Source organism: Aptenodytes patagonicus, chromosome 11, assembly GCF_965638725.1.
Source record: "Aptenodytes patagonicus chromosome 11, bAptPat1.pri.cur, whole genome shotgun sequence".
In the NCBI taxonomy this organism is placed as follows: domain Eukaryota; kingdom Metazoa; phylum Chordata; class Aves; order Sphenisciformes; family Spheniscidae; genus Aptenodytes; species Aptenodytes patagonicus.
In genome coordinates, this window is record NC_134959.1 from 2,471,762 (window position 1) to 2,496,577 (window position 24,816).

Genomic DNA, 24,816 nt, shown 5'->3' on the forward strand with positions numbered 1-24,816 from the left:
GAAGTAAAAAACTAAGATTCAAGACCATACTGTTTTGAACACTTGGACAATATTTAAATTTGTGTAATCTGTTTTAGTATTTGTTCCATTATCTGAGAAAGTAATATTTCTCCGATATTTACTACTCTTGGTGCGCTCACAGCTGGTAGTTGCAAAGAAATCTGAATTCAGATTTCAAAACCAAGGAATTTCTGGTGAACACCCACAACAAACTAAATTAAACCAGCCCATTAGGATTCCTTCGTAAACAAAAGCTAACAAAACATCTGTCTGGCAACAATACATACTCCATTCTTACAAAACGTAGTTTAACTGCAAGTAGCAGACAGTTTCTGCCTTATCTACACAGTACAAATTCAAAAGCTTCAGTATTATACTCACAGCGAATTCCATAAATCATGAGAGGATCAAGTTGCTTCTTCCCATGCTTCCCCTGGCCCGAAAGGTTGGAGATGGCCTGAATTTCCCGATGGAAGAGATAATCGAGCAATGTCAGTGCCATCTTCTCGGCTGTGCGGCAGTTCGTGCTGATGTGCAGCATGTCAGCAGGGGTGATGGGGCAACGGACCCGCATCTCAGGATTATTTTCATCTCCGAGCCATGTCCCATTGGGGTAATCCTCTAAAAACAGAGATTGTGGAAATTCTAATTGTGGCACAGAATGAGACAGCCAGGTTCAAGTTACAGTCAACATTTCCTAAGTTATCATGAGCTCTTCCAGTTCTCTTTGTAGTCTCCATAAACTTCTTTAAAACTTAGCACGACTAATAGGCTCGCAAGATTTGCTACAGATAAAAAGTTATTCTCAAATCCACACCAATGGTGAGTAAAAGTTACTGCCGTTAATGTTCTGGCCTACACGAGGAACTGGTGCAACCAGTCCAGATGCCTAACTCGCTCTCAGAATTTTGAAATGTCTCATACTAGAGGCCAACAGCTGAAAGAGCATACTGTATTCACAGTGTTCTCATTCATCAAGTTAGTCATCCCCTAAAAATGAAGATTACTGCAACCCCACACTGTTCTTAAAGTACAGCTAATTTCAGGAAGCTAACAGCTTTGAACCACATTTTTCCCCAAAAGCATCAGATTTAGAAGAGTCTAACCAAGATTATAAATTTAAGAAATTATAATCAATAGTGAGTAGTAACTTAAATAATCACTTAAAAAGAGTATTTCAAGCAACGACAATCATTCAAAATGTAGCCAGAGATCCCAATCAAAATTTTGGTCTTTCTTCAAATTTACCAGCCAGTAGTCTACATTATTTCCTAAACACACAGTTTACCAAGGAACAGGCCCAGCATAAAGATAATGAATCAATCACTAATCATCTGCCAAGTGAATCTTCCCTTCTATTCAAGTACAAGGGCATTAGTAGAAGAACTATACCTAACTTCTCTTGTGTATAAACACACACGTTTTGTATATAAAGAGGGTTTTGATTTCTGTCTCAGCCCCTCAGTTGGCAGGAAAAAAACCTATTCATTTTAAGAGGAATACTAAGCCCTCACTGGAAATTAATCTTTGCAGACAATGCCAAAAGTCAGTGGATTCAAGACTAACCAGAAACTAGAACAGAGCTCCTAAGGACGACCAATCCCTGCTGAAGTGGAGGATGCAACACAGGATCTAGGGTGAGACTCTCACTCCAGATAAAAACAAAATTTCCAGTACAAATCTTGACAATGCTAATAAGAACTGGATAGAACAACATTCCAGCGCTATTTCAATGTTTACTGACACAGACCATTTGGATTTGATTTCTATGTTTGCTCAACTCTGTGGAGTAAAACAAAGCTTCCTGACTTAGGAGTCACTCAGCCCTTCCATGCTAGAGCTTTATAGTATTTCATCGTTGTTTCACACCCCTTCAGAATGGTAAAAATGTGAACAAGTCATTCAACTACATGATTTATCTTTCATTAAACGTCTTTAGAATGTCATGGTATATACAAAGTCACAAATTCCTGGTTTCCATAACCCTTCTAGTCACAAGGTAGGGTGACGGAGTTCAGACGGATGAGCATATCCTTTTCACATTGAACAGGACCCCTGAGCAAGCAGCATCTTTATTTCCAAGTACTGGCATAGGTTAAGCAGCCTGCCTTTTACTAGACATCAAGCCAAAAGTATGCAGTAAAATATAACATAAAAGCAACTCAAACACTAAAAAATACTTTTCCAACATGACCTTTGGGTTGAGTCATACCACATGTCAGATGCAAGTTTACTGCAATGAATAATGACAGGATGAAGCAAACGTTAGATTATGCAATACTGATATATCATTATAAACATCAGATTATCAACTATAATAATTTCTAAGGAAAAATATTTATTGCTGATGTACGCAGCAGCTAGTCCCTCAAACTTTTTTCTGTTGAAATCAGAACTTCATGCTCTGCTCTGAATATATTTTTATATATAAAAAATTGCAAGTGTATATTTTACTTGAACCTTACTTTTTATGCTGAACTACGTAACAGGGCACACTAGCTGTTTTCTGCTCACAGTACCAGGTGCCATCTGAAAAATAAGGTGGTTCATATTAATTATGACTTGTTTTGAATGCCACTGTGGCTGGCCTCACCACAAGTCTGGTTAACATTATCAGGGAAAACAACAGTCTGTTCCTGAAGATAAATTGACTGTTTTATAAAAATTTGGGCAGAGCTGGCAAAGCAAAAACATCTCTGGATTAATGTGAAAGTTTTTTCAAAGAAATTCTAGGAAGCCTGAGTAAAGGATTCTACATCCTATCAAAACCTTACTGCCTTACCAGTTCACTGAATTGCTGTTACAGTTATTACTACTTATGGAACACCTTTCACCTGCAGTCTTGTTTAACAAATGCTATCAACCTACATGAACCAAAGATTTTTTCCAATTCGCAAAATAATCTTTTTTTTTTTTTTTTTACTGGCACGGAGTCTAGAACATACTGTTTTTTACCATGTGCAACTGTTCTTTTATTGCTAACAGCCTGGAAAAAAGACACTATCTTGTTATTCTGACCTATGAACACATGCCCCACATTAAATCATCTCTTGCATTTTCCTCCTGCTTTAAAAGCTTCAACAGAAAGGGAATTTGCTTTATAATCATTTTGCATTAAGTGGAACTTACCTGACTAAAGTTAAACATGACACTGTCTTACTGCAGCTACTTGAGGGCACAAAAGCTAAACCGTTCCTTATCGTAGATAAAAATAATTCCTACCGGCCTGCCAACACATCTGGCACTTTGCATAGAGCAAATGTGATGAGATTGGCACACAAAAAACTGGTGAAAAGAGGAAGTATAGTGCCAGTTATGAGGGAGGCAGAACTGCTCTGAACAAGTGGTGTGGTATGGGAAAAGACAGACTGAATAACGAAAGAGGAAAAAAAGGCAGAGTTTGATGGAAGTTCTCTCTGAACAATGAAGTACATAAACACTATTGGCTAAAGCTGCATCATTTGAAGCTCCTAGCGCTCAAACATCCTTTTATGCTTACTGAAATGGTTCTTTACGCGTATTATCAGGCATTATATGTAGTATCTAGATAGAATCTAGATGAATCAAGTTATTTAGTACCTACATTGCAATAGCCAGATACCGAGTCAGGACCCCACTAGGCACTGTACAACCACACACAGTTTCTTCTATTCCTTAAAGGCTACCAAAACACAAATAACATGTGAAGGGTTGGGGAGGAAGAATACAGTCAAAGAACACTCTTCTTAAAAATAATGAAGCATAAATGCACACACTCATCTGTAACTCAGTTAATCACGCACCTTTTTTGTTTTGCCCTGAAGTATTTTCCTTTCCTTAATTTTCCTAATGGCCTTGCTGCATTTTGAATGCTACGTGGAAAGGTACTTCCTTGAGTTTCTTTACACCAAATATTATATCATCAGAGAAGTGGCTCTTGATCATTTCTACTTCCAGTGTTAAAGTCCTGACATTTTTATCTGATTTCCTCTCTGTACTCAGAAGCTCATTTCAATGACAGACAGACTAATTTCTAGCTCCTCTTCAATGTTTTTTTAGAGATCAGAAAATTTCCCTTTATCTCCATTCTGCTGAATCCAGAACTAGTTTGCTTTTCAATGCTGTTTTCAAATCTTTTTTACTGTATTAAGTCCATTTCTTTTATCTCACAACACAGCTGACCATTCCTCTGTTTCGGCAAGGACGTGCGAGAAGACGAGAGGTGGCTGGGGCTGCTGCGCAAACAAGCATTTCTATGGAAACAGGCTGAGCGAGCTTTAAGGTTAGTATCAAGAAAACCTATGTCAAGAGAACAAAAACCAGACAAGAGTCACCGCGGCTTTCAGACTCACTCTCGATGTGTGTACGTGTTTTCCCACCCGGGGAGATGAGAGAGACTTAACTGTTACTCACGTCTTTCCATTGGGATACACTCCCCCAGTTTGACATGTGAGCATCAGCAGTAAGACTAGAAGCAAAGCTAGGCTCTGCCCTCTCGCGAGGTGCTGTCAATCACTCCTTTAAAACAAGGAAAAACAAAAGGAAACACCTGCCCACATAAACACTTGAATTAACATGTTCCATGATTCCGAGTAGTTGGGTTTATTTTACTAACAAGGCCGGGTGCAAATCTGGCTTTTGCAGCAGAGAAAAACAACTGGTAGCTGCAATACAAAGGCAGAAAGAGGAATTAACCTTAAAAAAAAAATCCTAACCTACAAAAATAAACCCCCATTTCTAGAGAAATTACATACTATTTTGACTGATGTGTAGAAGATTCAACATCATCTTTTTAAATAAACATCTGTCAATTAGCCCGAGTCCTTTGCCCCTGCAAGAGTTCACAGCGGTGGTGATTAACTGACAGAGACTACAGAGCACTGACTTTATTAACTAACAATCATTACATATAAGGAACAGAGCGACAATCAGGCTGTAAGTTAACCTACAAATCTAGCAATGTGATTTAAAGCTTGTGCTAAAAGAAAGGTTAAAGAACTAGCTTTAAAGCTATACTCACCAAAACCTCCTCCCACCACAAAAAGCAGTTAAGACACTGGGAGTTCTGGCAAAAGGAAGCATACAACACACGCACACGTCCACAAACATCAGAAACCCTTGACACAGAACTGGAGTTTTTCGCTTGACTCTTCTCATGGGGAAAAAAGGTTTAATTTCCATGTAAATATAAAAGAAAGATAGCCAGAAGAATCTCATGCTCCAAGTATAATCTTCTGTACAGCACAAAGGATTTGGCTAACAGATACGCAGTTCCAGTTAACTTCTAAGCCCCTGAGGTTAGAGGACCGGTACACCACGCGAGATATTCTGAAAATACATCCTGCACTCATGGTTTCTTCAGTTGTCTGACAGACAACACAGCATGAAAGAACATATATGAGCATGCAGTACCAAAGCATACTTGTCTCAGCAAGTACTAGGGTGTGCATAGAAGTCTCAGCATAACATCAGTGAGATTACTTGTTTGTTAAAAATAAGGCCTCAGTTTTAGTATATAGTTAAATCCATGAGAGAAAGAGGAGATTCACTTACTTTATGACTCATGGAAGGCCATGGAATTTATTCAACAGAAGTAGAAAATGAGGACAATGTGATCATCCGTAATTTAAAACAATCAGCTAAAAAAATTCCAGATAAAATTGAGAAAATTAAAATCTGTGGACTTAGATGACTTTTTAAACCCTTAGAAAATGTGTTTCATGACAGAAAAATGAGATTTCTAATTTAGATTTTCCCCACTTTCTTGTTTATTGCCTTTTTGTTATATTTAACTTTACACAGTGGACCAGACTGTTAATTCCAAACATCACTGTGACAGATACCTGGAAGAAACCATTGTTCATTTGTTTGCTCCCAATAATTTAAAAAAAAAAAAAAACAAACAAACCAACACAAAACTCAAAGCAATTCAATTTCTATAGTTTTCTTTGGCTTTAACAAGTCACTGAAGCTCTTGAAGTCTCATCAGTGTCTTCACATCAGCTACATGTATTGTTTTAAGATACAAAAAGTTTGCTATTTAGAAGTTCATTCTCGCTGTCTGTATCTGGTCATAAGGAGCTTGGCAGGAAAAGCAAAGTGCTGCAAATGATCATATAACATGCGAGATTTGATCTTACAGTGAACTGGAAAATCCTGTGGACAGATAAGTCTGGGCCACGTACAAATAGCTGCTTGGATTCACATTTGGAAAGCAAGTTGAGCACTATTTAATACTAGTATTGTAAAATGACTGTTTCAGATGCAAAGCTGAAGAGACAATATGTGACTAAACAGTTTCATTTGGAAAAAATATTATTCATCCTTTAATTAACACACTATGTAGACCGATTTTCCCTTATCTTCTCAAAAAATACATGTTTACATTTCTAATTCTATATTTTTTTTATAGTCTTAAAATGCAGTAAAAGGAACGCAGAGAAAGCAGATGTGATAGGAAACTATCATATGGTGCCAAACATCATACGTCAGGATATCAAGTGTAAAGTTCACTGAACCAAATTCTAAATCAATGGATCTTGCCATTTTATTTATATCACTTAAAAACAGCTTTCATGGAGCGCTGTTCAAGAGCATTTCACGTACTTGGGAGATACTAAGGACAATCTGTTTCTTTCTCAGTAATTTCAAAGTCTTGGCTTTAGCATAGACATTTTTTAAAATATCTGCTTTTAAAGCAGCATAGTAATGCTGAACGGGACATTCTTATACCACAAAGATGAGAGGTCCTGCCTTTTTTTTTTTCCTTCCATATTAAAGATAGGACAGTAACTCTATTGTGAAAGATTTAAAAGGATAACATGATGTGCATTAATGTTTTAGGAACAGATGCTCCTCTTGTTTGTACAGTAAGTCACAGATTAAATATTTTAAATGTTACCATATACTGAATATGTGTAAGAACAGTATTATTATAATATTCCTTACATCTTGAAGCCCCTCATATCTTGAAAGTATATCTAGTATTAAGCAAAATAACGCTCTCATCGTATCTCCTAGAGGTGTGCAAGTATAATCACAGTGCCTTTAGATAGCTTATTCTTTAGTTGAACAGTAAGTATTCAACATCTGAGCTTTGTTGAGCTAAATTGAAGCAGCCGCTTAAGTTACTATTTTTTCTGTACATAAGCTGCATTAAAAAAAAGCAAATTCTGTTTTTACCAATATTCTAATGTGAAATTTTGAAGAGCAAGTTCTTGTAAAGTTTTTCAAAATAAAATTCAACACCTTCAGAGGAAACACAAAACTGCCTGACCACAGCAAAAACTAATTTATCAAAAAAATTAGTAAATATATTTGGATATTCTCTATTCCTTGCTTTCTGCTCTTTGCACACGTTTCTTGGTAAAACAGTACTTAACAATGTAAAATTCTGAAACTGTTATTCAGTGCAAGCTCAAGGCTTATCAGAAAGAGTTCTTTATGAATTAAGTGTGATCTTTTATACATGAATTCCAAGCAGTTTACCCAACAAATGAGAAATCACAAGTAAGCAACAAGCCACACTTTTTGACTGTTTCCTATAAATCCAAGAGTGTAAAACTCTTAAATCAGAATCAAGTGTTGCGGAAGGTACTATGTAAGTACAGAACAAATATAACAACCTTACCCAGCTATTTTACAATCCAAGAATAAGGCAGGAGACAATAGGTGGATTACAGAGAGGCAGGCAGGTGACAACACACATTGAGATGGTAGGCATCACCAAAAGAAAGAGTATCTTAAAGAAAGTATCTTAGGGAAAAAAAGGTATCTTAACTTTGGTAAGTTTTAAGTAAACACCATGAGAAAAGACAAAAGCAAGTATCATGGACAGTGATGTATATATATAGTTATGAGGATTTCCTCCCAAGGAAGTAGAAGAAAGCATAAAAGTCTCTGTGAAAACTTTACAAGCAAGGAAACCTGTCATCTACGGCTGAGGAACTCTCAACAGTGACTGGGAGATGGCAAAGGACAAGGTCTTCCTTCATAACAAGGGTGCCATGGAGTAGGGAAAGGGATGCAAGAAGATGATGGGCTTAAAATGACAAGTTTGGCAAATCATATTTGTAACAGCTTTCTGAATATAAGGCCAGAGAGGAGGCCTTACAGTAAATAAGATGGGAGGTAACTGGAGCCTGGACGAAAGAGCGTTATTTTCACCTCAGATGTTATCTATTAAGAACATAAAAGGTTCCTTTTAAGCACTGATCATTTGAAAATCTACTCACCATTCTTACCAAAACTTATTTGTTCATAGTTACTGCAACTTGCTTTTCTTCGTCTAATGCTAAAACTCTTCAGTTAAAAAGTTTAGACAAATATATTTGAGAATGTCAGAATATTTTCTAACGGATTTGTGGTGAGCATGAATGGCTGCCAGGTTATAGCTTAGTCAATTGAAAACCAACCCTTGACAGGATTACAGCCACATACCAGTACGAGAGAATTCATTAAAGTCAGAAAACAATATAGGTACTTAATAACATAGGTTTAAAACTTCTGTAATTTAAAACTAGTGTGGATCTAATGTTCTTCACGGTATTATTTTTTGCAGGGGAAGGCAAAATCCGAAAGAACGCAACAGTGTTAGGATGAAAGCTGTCATGAACAGAGACTATACACGAGGCCTTACTTACCACATAATCAACTAGTACCGATATCTTCAGAGATACGAAGGCCTAAAGAATCGATTCGCAAATTAAGTTCTGTGCAAGAAGGACAGTATATATCAGCTGTAGCATTTTAGGTTGGTGAAATCCAATTCAGAGTCTACAGACCTTTATAAACGTACAAGAATTCTGGAAAGCACAGAAAAATAGTCTCCTCAAAATAACTTAACAGTCTAAACAAAAATAACTAAACAGTCTAAACTTTTCCTTCTATTACCACCCTGAAAGTGCGAGAAGTACAATATCTGAAAACTGAAGAGGAAAATAGAACAGTGCCATCACTTCATTTAGCACACAAACTCCCACGCAACTATTAAGAAAAAAAAAATATTTCAGCATGTTTAGTATATAAAACTTAATGGCTCTCCCACTCCAAAACCACATGAGTGAAATTAATGACATCTCTTCCTGTGCTATCTTTGCTTTGCATAATACAGTGAACTCTACAAAGTTGGAAGGTGCCCATGACATTTACATCACATAATTCTGCACAGCTTCAATATACCTGAGAGAAATATCAACTCCATTCCCATCACAGCTGAACAGATGGATAAGAGTCACTGCATTATAAACCACTTAACACATATAGCAACTAAATCCTCACAAACGCAAATGGACAAACAAGTTTTTTGTAACAGTTTCTGAAGATCTACAACTGTTTATTACAAAAATAACGTACATAGACACAAGGCCCAAATGATGATGTTCTTCATTAATCAACTCATCATTTTTAAGCCTAATTAAAAAGTTCAAGATAAAAAAAAGCACAACTTTGTTCAAACTGAGTGTATGCTGTTCTCCAAAACTACGGTAAAAAAACATTCACGTCAAAATTAAGTGGACTTTTAAAAGAGCAAAAACACATCTATCAATTGTTGACGTTTACTTTAAACACTTCTTAGTGATAAATGTGTGTTTCTTATCCATTAAACGAGAAAGATGTGTAATCCATGCTGGCGGGGATGAGGGGAGAAGAGGACAACGAACAAGAAAAGTTCCCTATGTTTTTAAACACAGGTTTCCTCCAGGTTAAAGAAAAAGCATACAGTGCCTCAGGAGAACACAGCCAAAAACATTACTTTTCAGAAAACCAGCCTCTACCCAAATTCTTAGATACTCACACAGTAAAATGGTTTGTTTATAAGTTTGACTGGTCATGCTATAACTCATGTTTGGTGTTTTCTTTCCTCCAGAAAACATTTCTGCTAAAACAGACATGTTCATGTATTCAGAGAATAACTACTACACAAAAGACTTCTAAAAAGCATGGGAACAGCTGGGTACTTCAAACTTCTAAAAGCCACACTTCAGAAAGAAAACGTTTATATGAAAACACAAAGCAGTACCTCCTGATGTAAACTGCTTAGCTGCATTTCTACCACAATGCAGGAGTTACCTACAGAGCTTTGATGTTTCAAAAGACGGAGGGAGAAAGAGAAAAGAAAGGTTAACCAGACTGGAGATTTATTTAGTTAAGCGCGCTGTGGGTAAGGACAGTTTCACAACTGTCAGAGGAGCTCTCCAAAAGCTCTTCCAAATCAGAACTTCTTAGCTAAGATTATAACTAAGCTAATTATACAACAAAAAGATCTCTGGTTTGAAACAATGACTCTTGGTTAAAGTGAGGACCTTTTTAAACATCATTAATGTATTGTGTTAAAAATACAAGGAGGAGATTTTTTCCTAAATCAGAAAAATAAAGAGAGAAGAGATGGGCGATGATTAAGTCAATTAGACCTTAGAGACCGCGCTTACAATTAACTTTATAGCATTGCTTGAGCAGTTTAAATTACCAGAATAGAGCAGCTTGGACACAGTTTTATTTGGTAGGTTGTATGTTTGCTGTTCTAAGACCTTTCTGCTTTTTCACTGCTACTCAAATGTGAGTTCAGTAGTGGGTCACACCTGGGCTTCTTCATTCAGTACCTTGTTTCAGTACAGTAAAAAAAAATATAAACATTTTTTTACTTAGGATTTAAATGAAGGCTCCAATCCAGATCTCCAGAAACCAAAGAGTCAGTTAATCAGTTTTAAGCTGATGTCCCTTCCCCATTTAAACTCCGGGAGGATCAGTGGCATTCAAACAGTGTTTCTGGAGGAAGGTATCTTCTTATAAGGGAAGTTTGGTAAAACAGAGTTTTGAGCTTTGATCTTAGTATTAAATTATCCTCCCATTTGTAGGAAAGTAATTTTACATCTAAAGCATGTGGTTATAAACTTACACTACTGTTTATACACCGATACCAACTGCTCTTCTCTAGTTTCCCCAGAAGATCCACTTGGGCTGCAACAAAGTTAGAGTAGAAAAGACACACTAACATATGCATTCAAAACAACAACAGACTAATCGCTTTTGACAGTTATTAATATCTGTGGGGTAAAATTACAAGTTAAATGAAAAAGCACTATTTCTTAGTTGGCTGAATAAGGATACACTTGATATTTTCTCTGCCAAAAATATGACATTAATAAAAATATTAAGTCACTTACTAGTAAGCCTTCTGGCCTGTTTTAATTTGATTTTACACTGGTAATTCAATACTGAACAATTCTATTCTTGCTGGGTTTTATCGTCAATTGTGCAAGATTACTTGATGAACATCACTTTTAGAACTGCAGTTCAATGAATACATCAGGTGTTGATATTTCTATCATTCCCACGTGAAAGGACATTAATTATTCCAAAGTGAAATTTGGAAAAAGTTCATAAAATTTCACAAAAATTATAGATTCAGCATCTCTAGGTGCTTTCAGTTCATAAATACTACATGTTAAAATCAACACTTTGCAGACTATTAACTGCATCTGTAAAATGGATGAACACTTTCAGTTTTCTGAAAAGCAAAAGAACGAATCAAGTAACTGTTGCTCAAAGAAGAGAGAGAACATGCCTTTCTGCACATGCAAAAAGAGTAATATACAACTGAAGATCAAATAAAGTCACAGTGTTCAGTCGGCAACACACCCCCCCCCCCCCCTCCCCCTTATTCTAGACCATTATTGGAACCAGGAACTGGGCTCCATGCTTCTGTATAATTATTTTTCTGGAATAGAAAGGCAGTAACACTAATTTTTTTAAACTACCATACATGATTAAATGCTCTTTGAAAACAGCCAGCAGAGAGCAAACAACGCCTTTATATAAATCTACTAACTAAATTCTGAAAATATCCACAGGTCAATGCCATATCCAAAGTCAGCTAAAGCCCAACTATAAACACAGTTTATTTTTGCTTTCCGGACACAATAAGACAGATGGGAGTCATACTGAAAACCTGTTGTTTAGTCTCAGTCCATAAGGGCTGAAGTACACCATTCTTGGCCCCGCATATTTTACAATCAATTGAGATTCCTTTGAGCAACTCAGAATTCTTTCACAGACGATGAAAGCAAGCTGATGGGTGCTGTAACTTTTGCCTTTTACTGCTGAAGAAAATGAGTCTGCACAACAGACCTATTATTCTTCATCACTTCCTTTATTAATAATTTAATTTCTGTGACACACTGCAGGCTAGTTTGCTTAGCATTCCTTCTGTGCAAGCGGTCCTCTCTCCTCTTCACAAGGGCAAGAAGAGGTAGGTGTGGGGGATTACTAATCTGATTCTCAAAGCATTCATCAATCTCAGAGAGATTTTTAATGGATGAGTGTTCTAAATGTCTGAAGAAAATCAGATCTGAAGACATTAATGGATTAGCTGTTTCTTCAAAATTTACATATACAACAATGGCATAAAAGGCCAACATCACATTTGTCTGTGCAAATCTGTGCCAAACCACCAAGTCAAAAAGGGCATTACACAACAAATACCCTCCTGATGTTAGAAACTTTGTTCCTGGCATAGCTGACACAAAGCTGTATGAAATATTAACAGACTCCACAAAGAGTACATTTTATATGTATTTTCACATTGAAATATCAGCACTATCTGCAATCCGATCATTTTTTTTGAGAGGAACTCCTCAGACAGCCTCAGTCTCCTTTAATTCCCCATTGACCCAAAAAGAAATACCCTTTGGAAGCAACTCTGTGTCACAACGTACTTACAGGACAGAACCTAAAAGCTCTTTCTAATATGCATATGTTGTATGAGTATCCATGAAAGTCAAAGAATCCTAGGTTCAAATGCCTTAGAACAACACTTTCAGAAACAATCTTTGGTGCGTGACACTTTCAGTAGACTGACTTCTGAAGTTTTCTAAGCATCAAAGTTTTAAAGCATCTCATTGAACTGTTAGTTCTGAAATCTTTGAATGCACTCTTAAATACTCAGTTTCAGGCTATCTTGAATTATTCCTTACCCCTAATTGTATCCTAACCTGTTCACACTCAACATGCTTTTACCAATGGCTGGAGATCATGCTGAAGAAACTGAATCACTCCTAAATTAGAGTCCTTCTGTTTCAGTGTTAGAGATCAAAAAGACAACACATTTACCTCTTAAGTACCAAGGTCACCTCCTAAGTGCATTCTGCTGCAACGATTTCCTGAAGTACCTTATTCTTCCTGGTACATGAATGTAAATACGAACTACCACATCCAGAATAACACAAGTAAATGTTCAATAAATATGTTTTAAAAAGTAATTAGGAAAATTATTAAATTGAAGTCTAGGATTCAAATTACATCTGCATAAAAAAATCACCGATACTTTCAAACTAATCATAAAACATAATTTATCATGTTATTTTCACCTAAAACTCAGTGTCCCTTATATAATCCTGTTTGTGATTAAAATACAGCAACTAACATTCATTTCAATATTTCCAACCAGATAAAATAGAATATCTTTATAAGACTAACCTAAAATTCTTAGATTTCTGTGTCCAAGACAAAGAATTTTCAGAAAAATCTGACATTACACTGTTAACAGTCTGTTTTTAATATGAATTTCCTTATAAAAATCGTTTACAGTTGCTAAAATAACTATTTTACATTCACAAGAATTACACAAGTGGACTGGCATAATAAGTTACAGGAGGAGCTGGACTAGTAGGTATTACTTCCCAGAGAAGGCATTTATTGTTCTGAAACAGTATTTCAACTTGGTGATGGGAAATCCTGCAGGTTGCATGTTTTAATTTAAAGGGTTTAAAATATAAAGCTACACTGCTATAGTGGGGCATACTTAAATTTTACAAGTAATTTTCATTAGCTGTTCTGCCTGTAAAACTAGTAAAAATGGGGGAAAAAAAAAGCCAAACACACACCAAACAACCAAATGATTCATTCAGATTCATTCACTCCTATCTGATGCTTGCTGTACTGCCTAACAATTCAAGGTTGGACCCATGATATGATCTCTGAAGCTTCCAGTTGAATCTTAGTTCATTCCATCACCACATTTACTTTGCTCAAGTAACCTTATAGTTAGATCAGCATACCTTCAGAGTTCAGCGTAATAAGCGTGACATTGTTCCCAATACTTTGGCTTCCTAATTGTCCACTGTTGGAAACTGAGTCACTGGCCTCAGAGCCACTCTCTCCGTCTTCATTGTGACTATCGTCATGCCCTGGAACTTTCACCACTATGGTGTTCTGCCTACGTCCAGGAACAGCACTATGGAAAAGAAAAGTACGTAACTTTGGGAAAACACAATCCTTAATCAGGAATAGCATCATTATAAGGGAATTAAAAACACTAATTGACAAAATTAAATGTATTATAAAAGCATACTCCTTTAAACAAGCCTACTCCTGTTTATAACTCAGAGCTATCCAGCAAAATAAAATGGAAGAAAATAGCAGAAGAAATAAAAAATTTTAGATGCGCACTTTCTAAATTTGCATCAATGGAAAAGTCTAGGCCCAATGCGCAAAACAAAAAATATTTAAATGATTTATAAAAACATATTCTTTAAGAACGTTTTCTACCCAGCATCTTCAGTTCCACTTAATTTAAAATTTGCTTTAGACAGTACAAATTCTAACAAGCCTTCCTGGGCTGCTGCATAATCCTCCTTCAGTTGGTTAAATACAGGCTCTTGGCATGTTGCCAAGTGATCGCACATCCATGTAAAAAATATGTAGCTATGGGCACTCCTCCTTTCAACTGTCAGCTGTCAACTAGCATGGAACTAATCCCAGATTCTCCAAGATGTTCTCTCCCCATCAAGAGTGAAGCATTGCTCTGTACCTTTACCGCTGATACGAGGTTTCCCTAGGCAGAACTGTCAGCCTGATAAAATATTCAAGTACCGGTTCAATGTTTTTCCCCCACTATTACCTAGAACATTCCTCATTTTGCACTTCAAATTGCTGCAGAGACTGATATTGATCTGTCAAAGGAGGGCACGAAGGGGGAGGATTCCCGTAACTGCTACTAACTTGCTAAGGATATTTTCCAGAGAATCCGCTGTTCTGCTCAATGGCTCTTCCTGCCCAACCATCTTGGCTACAATTGAATTCTGCCGGTCGTTGTTCAGTATTACTGTGGTCTGAGGGACAACACTACAAGAGAAAAATCAGAGAGGAAAATGGAATGTAAAGGAGCAAACCTTATAAATAATACATTAACACAGTCTTATGGTTTAAATACTCTACTTAAAAACAGAGACTGCCTCTAAGCCTAGCTCTTTCTCCCAGCATCGTGGTTATGTATCAAATGCTAAAGCTGATAATCCATCAAATTTTACATCTGTACCATTTCAAGTACTCAAATTTTTTCAGAGGACAGATGGCTTCAATGGAATTATATAAAAGTCCACGACCCCTGGCAAAGCGATAAAGAATTCGTCATCTCAAGATACACAGGAGGAAGTCTGTACATCACAGCTCCAAAGAGCCACCAAATTCTTGTTTTGAAAAGTCTGAGAGTGATCGTTTTCAGAGATACTATGGCCAGCTTACATGGTAATACACCATTTTCAGTAGGCTAATTCCTAGGAAAAAAAAATGTAGAAGTATTTATTGCAAAATTGGATGATGGGCTTAGTTAAAAAGCACGTATTGTCTTCCAGGGCTGGGGGCTTGTGGAGGGCAGGGAGACGAGAGTGGTACTAGGGGCATGAGAGCAGAACAGGGACAGACTGTAACTTTAAATAATGACAAGACTAAACTACTTCTTGTGTGCATTTCACATACAAAAAAAAAATCTAAAACAAACAACAGAAAAGCATTTAGCGTGTGAGAAACCAGAAAGCCTTCTCTATCACTTATGATGACAATGTAGAAGGAAATAACTAGAGAAGTGTTGCATAGAAAAACACACTAAGTCTACACCATAATACAAAAGTAAATATGAAGTAAAGAATTGTCTCCAGCATGCAGCTTATCATTTAATTTGGTTTCAGAGATTATTAACATTAGTCCCACACCATTACTCAATATTCTAAGGCATGGTTTTGATATTTGAGACTGTTTCCACTGTGCTCATGGTAAACTTAAGGAGAGAACTTAGAAGAAAATTTGTGGTTTAGTGACAGAGAAGGCCTTCTCCTTTCTCTTTGCTTCCGCTATTGTTTTTACTGGTCCAACATCTCAAACATGACTGATGGTCATTTATTTTTCCTAACTGTATTCCTTGGCTAATTGTTGAAACACAAATTAAACAAATCTGATGACAGCAACTCTGTTTATTCCAGCTGCAATACAGTGCCTGCTTGCTTGAATATTCATGTGTCCATATAAAATTTTAAGCACTACAATATCCATCATTAAGACCTAAAGAGAAGATAAGAAACTGTCATAAGAGCTAACAATAAATGGATCTCAACTTTGGCACAGATAAAATGGTTGACCACAGGTTTTTTGGATACAAAAAGCCCCAGGGCCTAATGCTCTGCCTCCCTCTTACAGTAATTGCATCTGTTGCTAGGAACAAATGGGATTCCTCATGGACTGCCAATGATTTGTTGGATTGCAAACCTTGAGAAGCTCTGGAAGATGTTTGTCTAATCATAGACAAGTACAGAGTGTACTATAGCTTTTCATGTGTATGTGAAGTTCGAATTGTATTAAGCAATAAATGGGGGGTTTCTGTTGGCTTTTTTTAATTGCTATCTAGAGCATAAGGGTTTATGATGCTTTCATAGTCACCTTTTCAAAATTTTCTTCATTATCAAGAGGAAAAACACCCACACATTTCTTATTTAAAAAAAAAATGACAACTTCTATTTTCTCAATGCCAGCACTGCATGTTTTAAAAAACCACACCAAATACTTGATAAAATACCGATCCATGGCAACGTTGGCAGTCCCCCAGTCTAGCAGCAATACGTGTTCTCGTTACATTTCCCAAATTGTCCAAACAGCTACATTTGAAGTTTTTACAGGCTAGTTTAAAATGTTCAAGAATTTTACGCTTCCTTTTAGACACTGTTCTTTATCACCATCTTTCTTGCAATCACTTCTGAATGCCTGTTTAAAATGTCACTTACCAAAGCTTATTTTTAATGAACACACTGAATAATTAATTTCAGCTGTAGAGATAAATGCAATAAAATTACATTTATAAAGTCCTTAGGATTTTGCTCCTATTAAGTTTATATTTGAAAGAGTCTTAGCACTAAAACTTGACATAAAATAAGGAAGAGGTTGGGGGGGGGGTTACCTTTTTTTTTTTTATTAAAGAATATTCATTTTTAAGGAAGACAGTCTAGAGAGTGAGCCGGATGGCATATAGCTAATTTAAGCAAATTTAGAATAAGGAAATACTTTTATACAACCCACCAGCACAGATTCATCCCCTCTTCAATGCGTCAATGTACGTTCAAGCTTGCTTACTTCAATGCATAAGCTTTTTTTCAAATTTATCCCTAAACAAACACCCATGAAAACACTGGCTCCTCTCTAAGAATTAACTTTTCCCAGTCAGCAGAGTGGATAATCGGCAGGAAAAATCTACCTTCACAGTTGTTTTGGGAGGAGCCACTAACTAAACATACCATTTTACTGACACGTATTTTCCTGGCTATACAGCACAAAGGCAAAAACAGACACCACGTACACAAGGAAAACCTCCGTAACAAGCCACAGCTACCACCAAATTGTCCATCAATTGTTTTACATTTGGAAATGAACTGTTATCAAGTTGTAAGGACTCAAAGACTCTACAAAGCAGTTTGAAGAGAAAACAGTCACACAGAAAGCACAGTGGTAGAGAACAGCTAAAATAAGCATTTGGAAACGTTTAACGCAGCACAACAAATCTACAACCACCAATTAACCTTTCTCTGTGATTAACCTGCCTGAGTAGGAACTCTACATCTAGTTTGAAAGTAACTGAATGAAGTTTCTTGTCTATTACCAGGAATCATTAATGTTGGGTAAAAGATTATTTCTGTGTTCTGTGTCTACTAACATAAAGACCCCAGTAAAACTCACTCAGTTCTTTTTCAGTCTTAAAGGAGAAGGAATTTATGATGTTTAATGCTTAACTCCTGAAGGATGGTGCTTTCAAAAGCAGTCTGCATGAGGAGGATGAGGTAACCTTTCCATTCAAAATGTCATAAATGTTAACCAAGAAACTACAATTCTGGTCCATGTTCTACATGGAACAAGAATGGCTACAGAATTTGCTGACAAATTCTGACAATGAGGAATCATGAGGCAGAAATTTTTCAGAGATGGTGTTGTGAAACTTGAGCAGTTACTTATCTGGAAGAAAAAGAAAATAACAATTGGGACCAATACAAAAAGGTGCCATTATGCTTGAAAAAGAGAGAGTTTCAGAGGATTGTCTTAGACTCCAATTTGTACACAGAAGAGACGGATATCCACAAGATTCCCTGCAGATATGGGAATGTGCTTCCCATTAACTTTCCTGTGAGATGTTGTATTCTCTGTTTTCAGATTTATTTATTTTAAAGAGACAACAATAAGAAATCTGCTGAATATGCACAAAATCAAACAAGGAATTCTATGTAAGTCAAAATATTGGGCGAACCTGACAAAAATCCATCAGAGGAAATCATTAAAACTTATTACAGACTAGTGCATCCCCATACTAGATTATTCTAATTTCTTTTTTCAGTCTGTACATCTCATACTGAAGATGAATCAACTTTAATCATTAGTTATGTACTAAAACACAGAAAACAAAAATCATGAAGAAGGAGGAAAGCTTCTGATATTCACTCGGATCCCAAATGAAGCAGTTCTCTCTGTGAGCGCTGCCAGCACTATACTCATGGAGAAGATGGAAAGAAACTATTAAGAGGGGTCAGGGGGAGTGCTTCACAAACCCAGTGTTGTTGCGTAGGCTTCAGTACTTTCCATTTGTGTTCACATATTCCTTTCCCCATAAGCATTAGAACTTCGAGAGACTGGTTCTGCAATTTGCCTATTCTTGGACACAACTTAGTAAAAAATTTAAAATGCATGCAACCTACAGATATTATTATTATATTTGGGGAGTTCTTTTTAAATGCAGTTTACCAAATAATCTGTTAAATTACAGGTGAAAGAATTTCTAAAAAAATAACATGCCAGATAATGATTTTCAAGCATGCATATTTAGCCTCTGCCGTTTTTTTTAAATCTAAAAGGATATTCTATATTTTGCATAAGAAAATTGCTGCCAAAGGTAATTTTCAGTATGGAAAACGTGTGAGTCAGATATGATCGTTAGTCTTAACTGTTGGTTTTTCATTGCCAATAACCTGTCAATCACACAATGCAGCCAATGACATAAAAGAACTTTTGGCAATACCAGGACCATCATCTCCTCCTCTTCCCAGATGAGGTTTTCATTTAGAAAGAGAGAAAAATAAAGCGAAAGGAACTAACTGACATTTCTATCTTCCACAAGGTACAAGATCAAAAGCGTTTCTGCAAATGGATGAAAATTACTTGTGGAAAAACTCAGACTGAAATTTTCAGACAAGAAGTTATTCTTCTTGTTTTCCTAGACCCACTAATACAGACCAGTTAATGGATTATTTATAGCAGTGCTCAGCCAGTTAAAGGAAGAAGAGAGTCCTCTGTTTAGACCATTTCTGAGCCTCCTTTGCACATGTGAACATCTGCAAATAGGTAAATAAGAGCTCGGAGACAGAGCTTGGCTTAGAGACATTCAGCTAGCCACACCCACGTGAACCGCTGTTTCCTGTCTATATAATACTTTGTGGTCACTACAACGCCCACGCAGTGTGTGCTGCTTATCTGGAAGGCAGGGCTCCTGAGGATATCATTCTCATCTTCCTCTAGTGTACGCATTAGGAGATGCAGAGAGAGAGGAGATCAGGAAGGCAGGAGTTGGAGTTACTGCTGGCAGACTGCTTGTACTAAGGGTCTCCAGCCAAACACAGCCTTAAGGAAAACAAGTCTGGGAAAGAGACCTTGAACTCTAGTATTTTCCAGTTTACTGCTGGGGACGAATATGAAGACTTAAATGTATAGCTCATGCATGTGTGGGGGCTCTGGAGGAATATTACAATTAACCCTACCATGAAGGAAATTTAAGTTTTTCAAATGATACAGAAAAAAATACCATCTTAGAAGTGTGGTGTCTTCCTTACTTTTTTTTGCTTTATCATCTTTCACTAACACTTGCGTTTATCTGTAAGAACAGCCACTCTGTGGATCTTTTCATCGCTATTTAGGAAGATAATGTTAAAATGCTCCTTCCTCTTGATGACCACCTGCTTCCTTTGCCTTCTGCACATACAGTTAAGATTCCCTATCCAAATAGGAATGAGAAAACTGACTTACGAATTTACACTATGGTATACATGAACAAAACCACAAACTGGCAAAGCATACACAAAAATTACATTGGATTTATGCCAAAAAAATGAATGCAGCTCCTCACCTCCCAGGAGAGAGCAAACTTGCCAACAAGCAAACCATTCACCACGATGAAGACCAGTGGGACACCTGCTATAGGGTAGAGAGCTGTGTGGGCACTTGAACAGTTAAAGTTTTAATGTCCCTAAACTGTGGCATTCACCTAGTCACAGCCAATTGCCAGAAAAGCAGCAGTGTTATCCATCATTTTCAGTAAGGGCTCAGTCATCAAAAATTATCTTTGGATTCTTTGCATCTGGAACATCATGTAAGAGCAGACATTATAAAGACAGCACTAATGACTAGGTCCTGTAAAAAGACAAGCCAAAGTACACCAGCCATCACTGGAAAGAGATTCATGGATCTGAAAACTGAGAAAGCTGTAATCAATTTATAATAAAGATAAAGCAAATGCAGCATTTATTAAAACATACTGTTAACAGTTTAAGAACATCTAACATCAAAGTTTCAGCTCAAATAAGTAAGAGCCAGACATTTTCCAAGTTACAAAATATATCTATATAGTTTATTGTACGCAGCCTTACCTACAGAGAGAGCCTCTGAATTGGCTGACAATCAGAAAGACATGAATTACTAGCTTTAAGACCAATTTTATCAACCAATTTTAAAAGTGTTAAAATCTGTTGTAGATTATTCTGCTCTGAGAAAAGCTAAATGCACCTGTACAATCAAGTGTAATCATTCATAAATGACAACACCCATTTCCAACTAGTTCACCAGCTAACCAACAGCCAGATAACACAAGTGACCCAAAGAACCTACCACTTAAAAAGTCAAGCTTGTTACTTCAGGGATTTTACAACACCTGTATGGGTACACAAGCAACTTCATACTCTGTTTAAAAACAAACAAACAAACAAACAACAACACACAAACAAACCAAGAAAACCACAAAACTATTTCTTTTATTTCAAACAACTGGAACTCCGTAAAAATTAAATGCACAGTGAAACAGTCTCCGAAGAACCTTTTGGCCTAAGCAGATACACAAAAGCAGCAAACACCAGTCCATCCAGGCCATGTGCCAGCAACATAACTAGGACTGAAAAACACCGTAACAGAAATGGCATTAATTATTAGTCTTCTACTTTTGATTATGGACAAGAAAAGGACAGGTCATGACTTCTAATTAACAGGTTAATACAAGCCCCTTTAAAGACAAATGTACTCAAAAAAACAACAGCAAAGATATCTTTTATTCAGACAGTATAGAAAGACATTTACAGCTGTTACCTTTCTTTGAGCCTTAACTTCCTGAACTAGATAAGTAGTAGTACTGCAGCCTACTGGAGATTGTATTAAACATGAAATGAGAAAGGCTGATCTATAAGGGATGGACAGTCATTTTCTATAACAAAATACGTAGACTTGACTGATCTTGAACACAGCTACTATGAATGAAATGATCTACCACAGCCTTAGTACCAAAATAGAAATTGCTATACGTTTAGAAAACACTGTGTGAAACAAAAGTAAAGATTTTGAATCCTTTATTATACAACTAGCTACTTCTAGATTTATTTTCCAAATTTTCTTACAAATTCCAATATCAGCAAAAGTCTGACTTATGTGGCACTAGAAGTTTTGAGGTGAAGGAAGCAGCATTATGCACTGGCTTTCAAGACACTAGTTACAGTATCTGAAGCCTCGATGGTCACCAGATAACAAACTGCAAATAAATACAACATTGGTTTCTGCAAACAGAACCCAAACACACAGCTCTTACAGAGCCAGTTTGTAAATAATTTCCATCATGCATCTGTTTTTCTTGCTTTTCATAATTACCCAACCAGTTATGTACACTTGCCACCGCACACACACTTTTATAGAAAGGCCAAGGATGCTGCTACTCTGAGAGCTGGTACTGAATCTTTAATTTCCATATACCCTGAAGGGATGTTAAAGAAACACCACTCTTCACTTTTTACAAAGAATACAATTTTAAAAGTTATTAGGAGCAGATTTCCTGTCTCATACTCCACCCTTCAATATGGAACAAAGAGATTGAGCTAAAGATATGCAAAAACATACAGTTCCACAAAAAGGAAAAATTCTGTTTGGAAAGACATTCAGATTCCAAACAGTGTGTTTTTTACGTTTGGAAATGTATCAGTTAAATAGCATCTGCTGCCAAATAAAGCAGATGGAAGACTGGCTCTCTGCCATTTTACCAACCTTGCCGAGACCTTGCTAGATGTTTCTGTTTCATCCTTTTGAAGCTCTGAATCCATCTATAGCTCTTTTCCACCTTGCTTAAAGTAAAACTAGGACTCTCCAAAAACACTGTAGATTATTTCTTTTAAAACTATACTACTACGTATTATTTTCCATAAGTAGCAAGCCCAGTTCTTTTTGCAACTTTTAAAAATAGTATTACTGGTACTTTAATCTGGTGTAAACTGGTATACAAATTATTTTTAAACACAAATTTCTGTCATTTCCAAAGGAAGATGAAGACTTGCCCCCTTTAATCACAAATTGATTAGCTGCTCTCCTGTTCATTCATTTGTTTTGTTGTAGTCGCAGAACTAAATACCCCAACTTACAGGAAAAGTTTCCAGGGAATGCTCTTACTGCTGGATTTTCAAACTCCCAAGCATCTCCAGAGACTGTAACATTAAAAATATTTAAATTCTCAAAACTGGAATCCAAATGAATATATAAAGCTTTTCTGCCCCCTTCTGTTTATTATATCCTTGATAAATTACTTCTTAAAATACATAGTAACACATGCTTCCACAATCCAGTGCACTGCTTCAAATATATTAAGATTTTTAGAGTTGCACTAAAATATAATCCTAATAATAATTTTCATCCATTTTACAACATTCACGAGGTAAAAACTCTCCACTTTCATTAAACACAATAATTCTATTCAATTGTTTATTTAGGCAAAAGGAAAAGCATGAGCCGTATGAAGGCATTTGTCCTGAACCAAATTTCAAGTCATGCACCCTTTACATTTATTTCTCGAATGCAATAGCTGGCTATGCTCACAGAACCATAGAATTAAAGTAAATGTTCTGCTTTCCCCAGAATTAATCTAATATGACCTTATGGGATTTCGCAAGGGGGTAGGTTAACCCACATTTTAATACTACTATAATTGGTTTTAAATGTTCTTAGATACTAATTATACTAGTAAATGTCCCCCTAGAATGGGTATAAAACTCAAAGCCTTTTTGATCCCCATGTACGCCTCTCTTTTTCATCCTCAGATACCCTTACAATTAAAGGATGTTGATTTCTAAAATGTCTTGGCACAAGGGGCAAATTCTGTGCACATTCAGTTCTCTCGTTTCTTAGCTTACTATTGTGAATAGCAAGATATTGCACCACAAGGGACTTCACACAACTGCATTTCTGGTTTTGGTGCCATAACTTTCACATACGGTTTTCTTTACCAAATGAAAATAAGAGGATTCACTAAGGTCTCAGACGCAGAAAAAAGTTCCTGTGTATTAGCCAAGTGGGAATAAATAAACTGTTTACCGACATGTGGTTCAGAGCAAGCACAAATTACTTCCGATGCTTTAAACCTCCTAATTTAAAGGATTTCACATTTGTCATGGGCTAAGAGTAACAACCAGGAAAACTTACTGCATGATTACCTGGCAAAAGTAAAATATTAAGCCTTGTAACACATCTACAAGACTGAAACCTTTGTCTAAAACTTGAAGGAAGTTTATTACCTAAGTCTTTATTTTCAGTGTATATTGCTGAAAATCTTAGCTAGCATTATATTTAAGAATTCAAAATTATATCTTTCTAAAAGATTATTTCTAGTGTTTCAAGCCTCACAGGTACATTTTAAACACTACCACCATAATTAAAAAGATCCAAGCCACACATTTTGCATCCATTTCTCAGACATAAGTTATCAGCTGCTACTTGCTAGGCTCTCATTTGAATCATTGGACTATTATAAACGATATTTCATCAGAAACCATTAACTTAAGAAAAATTGGACTTGGGAGAATGAATCAACACAGTTCAAATCTTGGTCAGTTTAAAGTTTTATAGATTAAGTTCCATCCCATACATGCATGAATTATTGAACACTCCAAAACATAGATGAAATGCTGGTATTAAATTGTTATTTTAATTCCATAACTGACCTTGCACTCTCAACCTAAATGCTATCTGGAAGTTATACATTGTTTCTGAATTTATCAAATCCCAACAACAAATTACTAAACACTTGGCTCCTCAATATCTTAATGCAACAATAATGGAATGCAAAATTCCAATGAGAACACTGCTGTATAAGCTTCTTAAATCCAAGATGCCATTTCTCTTTATTCCTGTGTGAATTTTAACTCCCAATAGTGAAGGGAGTAAATGTAAAATCTTCACAAACTGATGGTTTGTAACAAAAAAAATCTTCACTTGCTAATAGTCTGTAACAAAAACTCC

General features: G+C 36.3%; 1 protein-coding gene across 3 annotated transcripts in view; it reads right to left on the reverse strand.

Annotated features, from left to right (window-relative positions):
• The window catches only part of BANP (BTG3 associated nuclear protein), a 153,523-nt gene that overhangs the window by 101,893 nt on the left and 26,814 nt on the right, over positions 1-24,816 (reverse strand). For all 3 annotated transcript variants that reach the window (XM_076348951.1, XM_076348952.1, XM_076348953.1), the window contains exons 5-7: positions 14,980-15,102; positions 14,037-14,212; positions 382-621 (exon numbers count right to left, since the gene is read on the reverse strand). In XM_076348951.1, the coding sequence (XP_076205066.1) occupies positions 382-621; positions 14,037-14,212; positions 14,980-15,102 (539 nt within the window). The remainder of the gene's footprint in view (positions 1-381; positions 622-14,036; positions 14,213-14,979; positions 15,103-24,816) is intronic.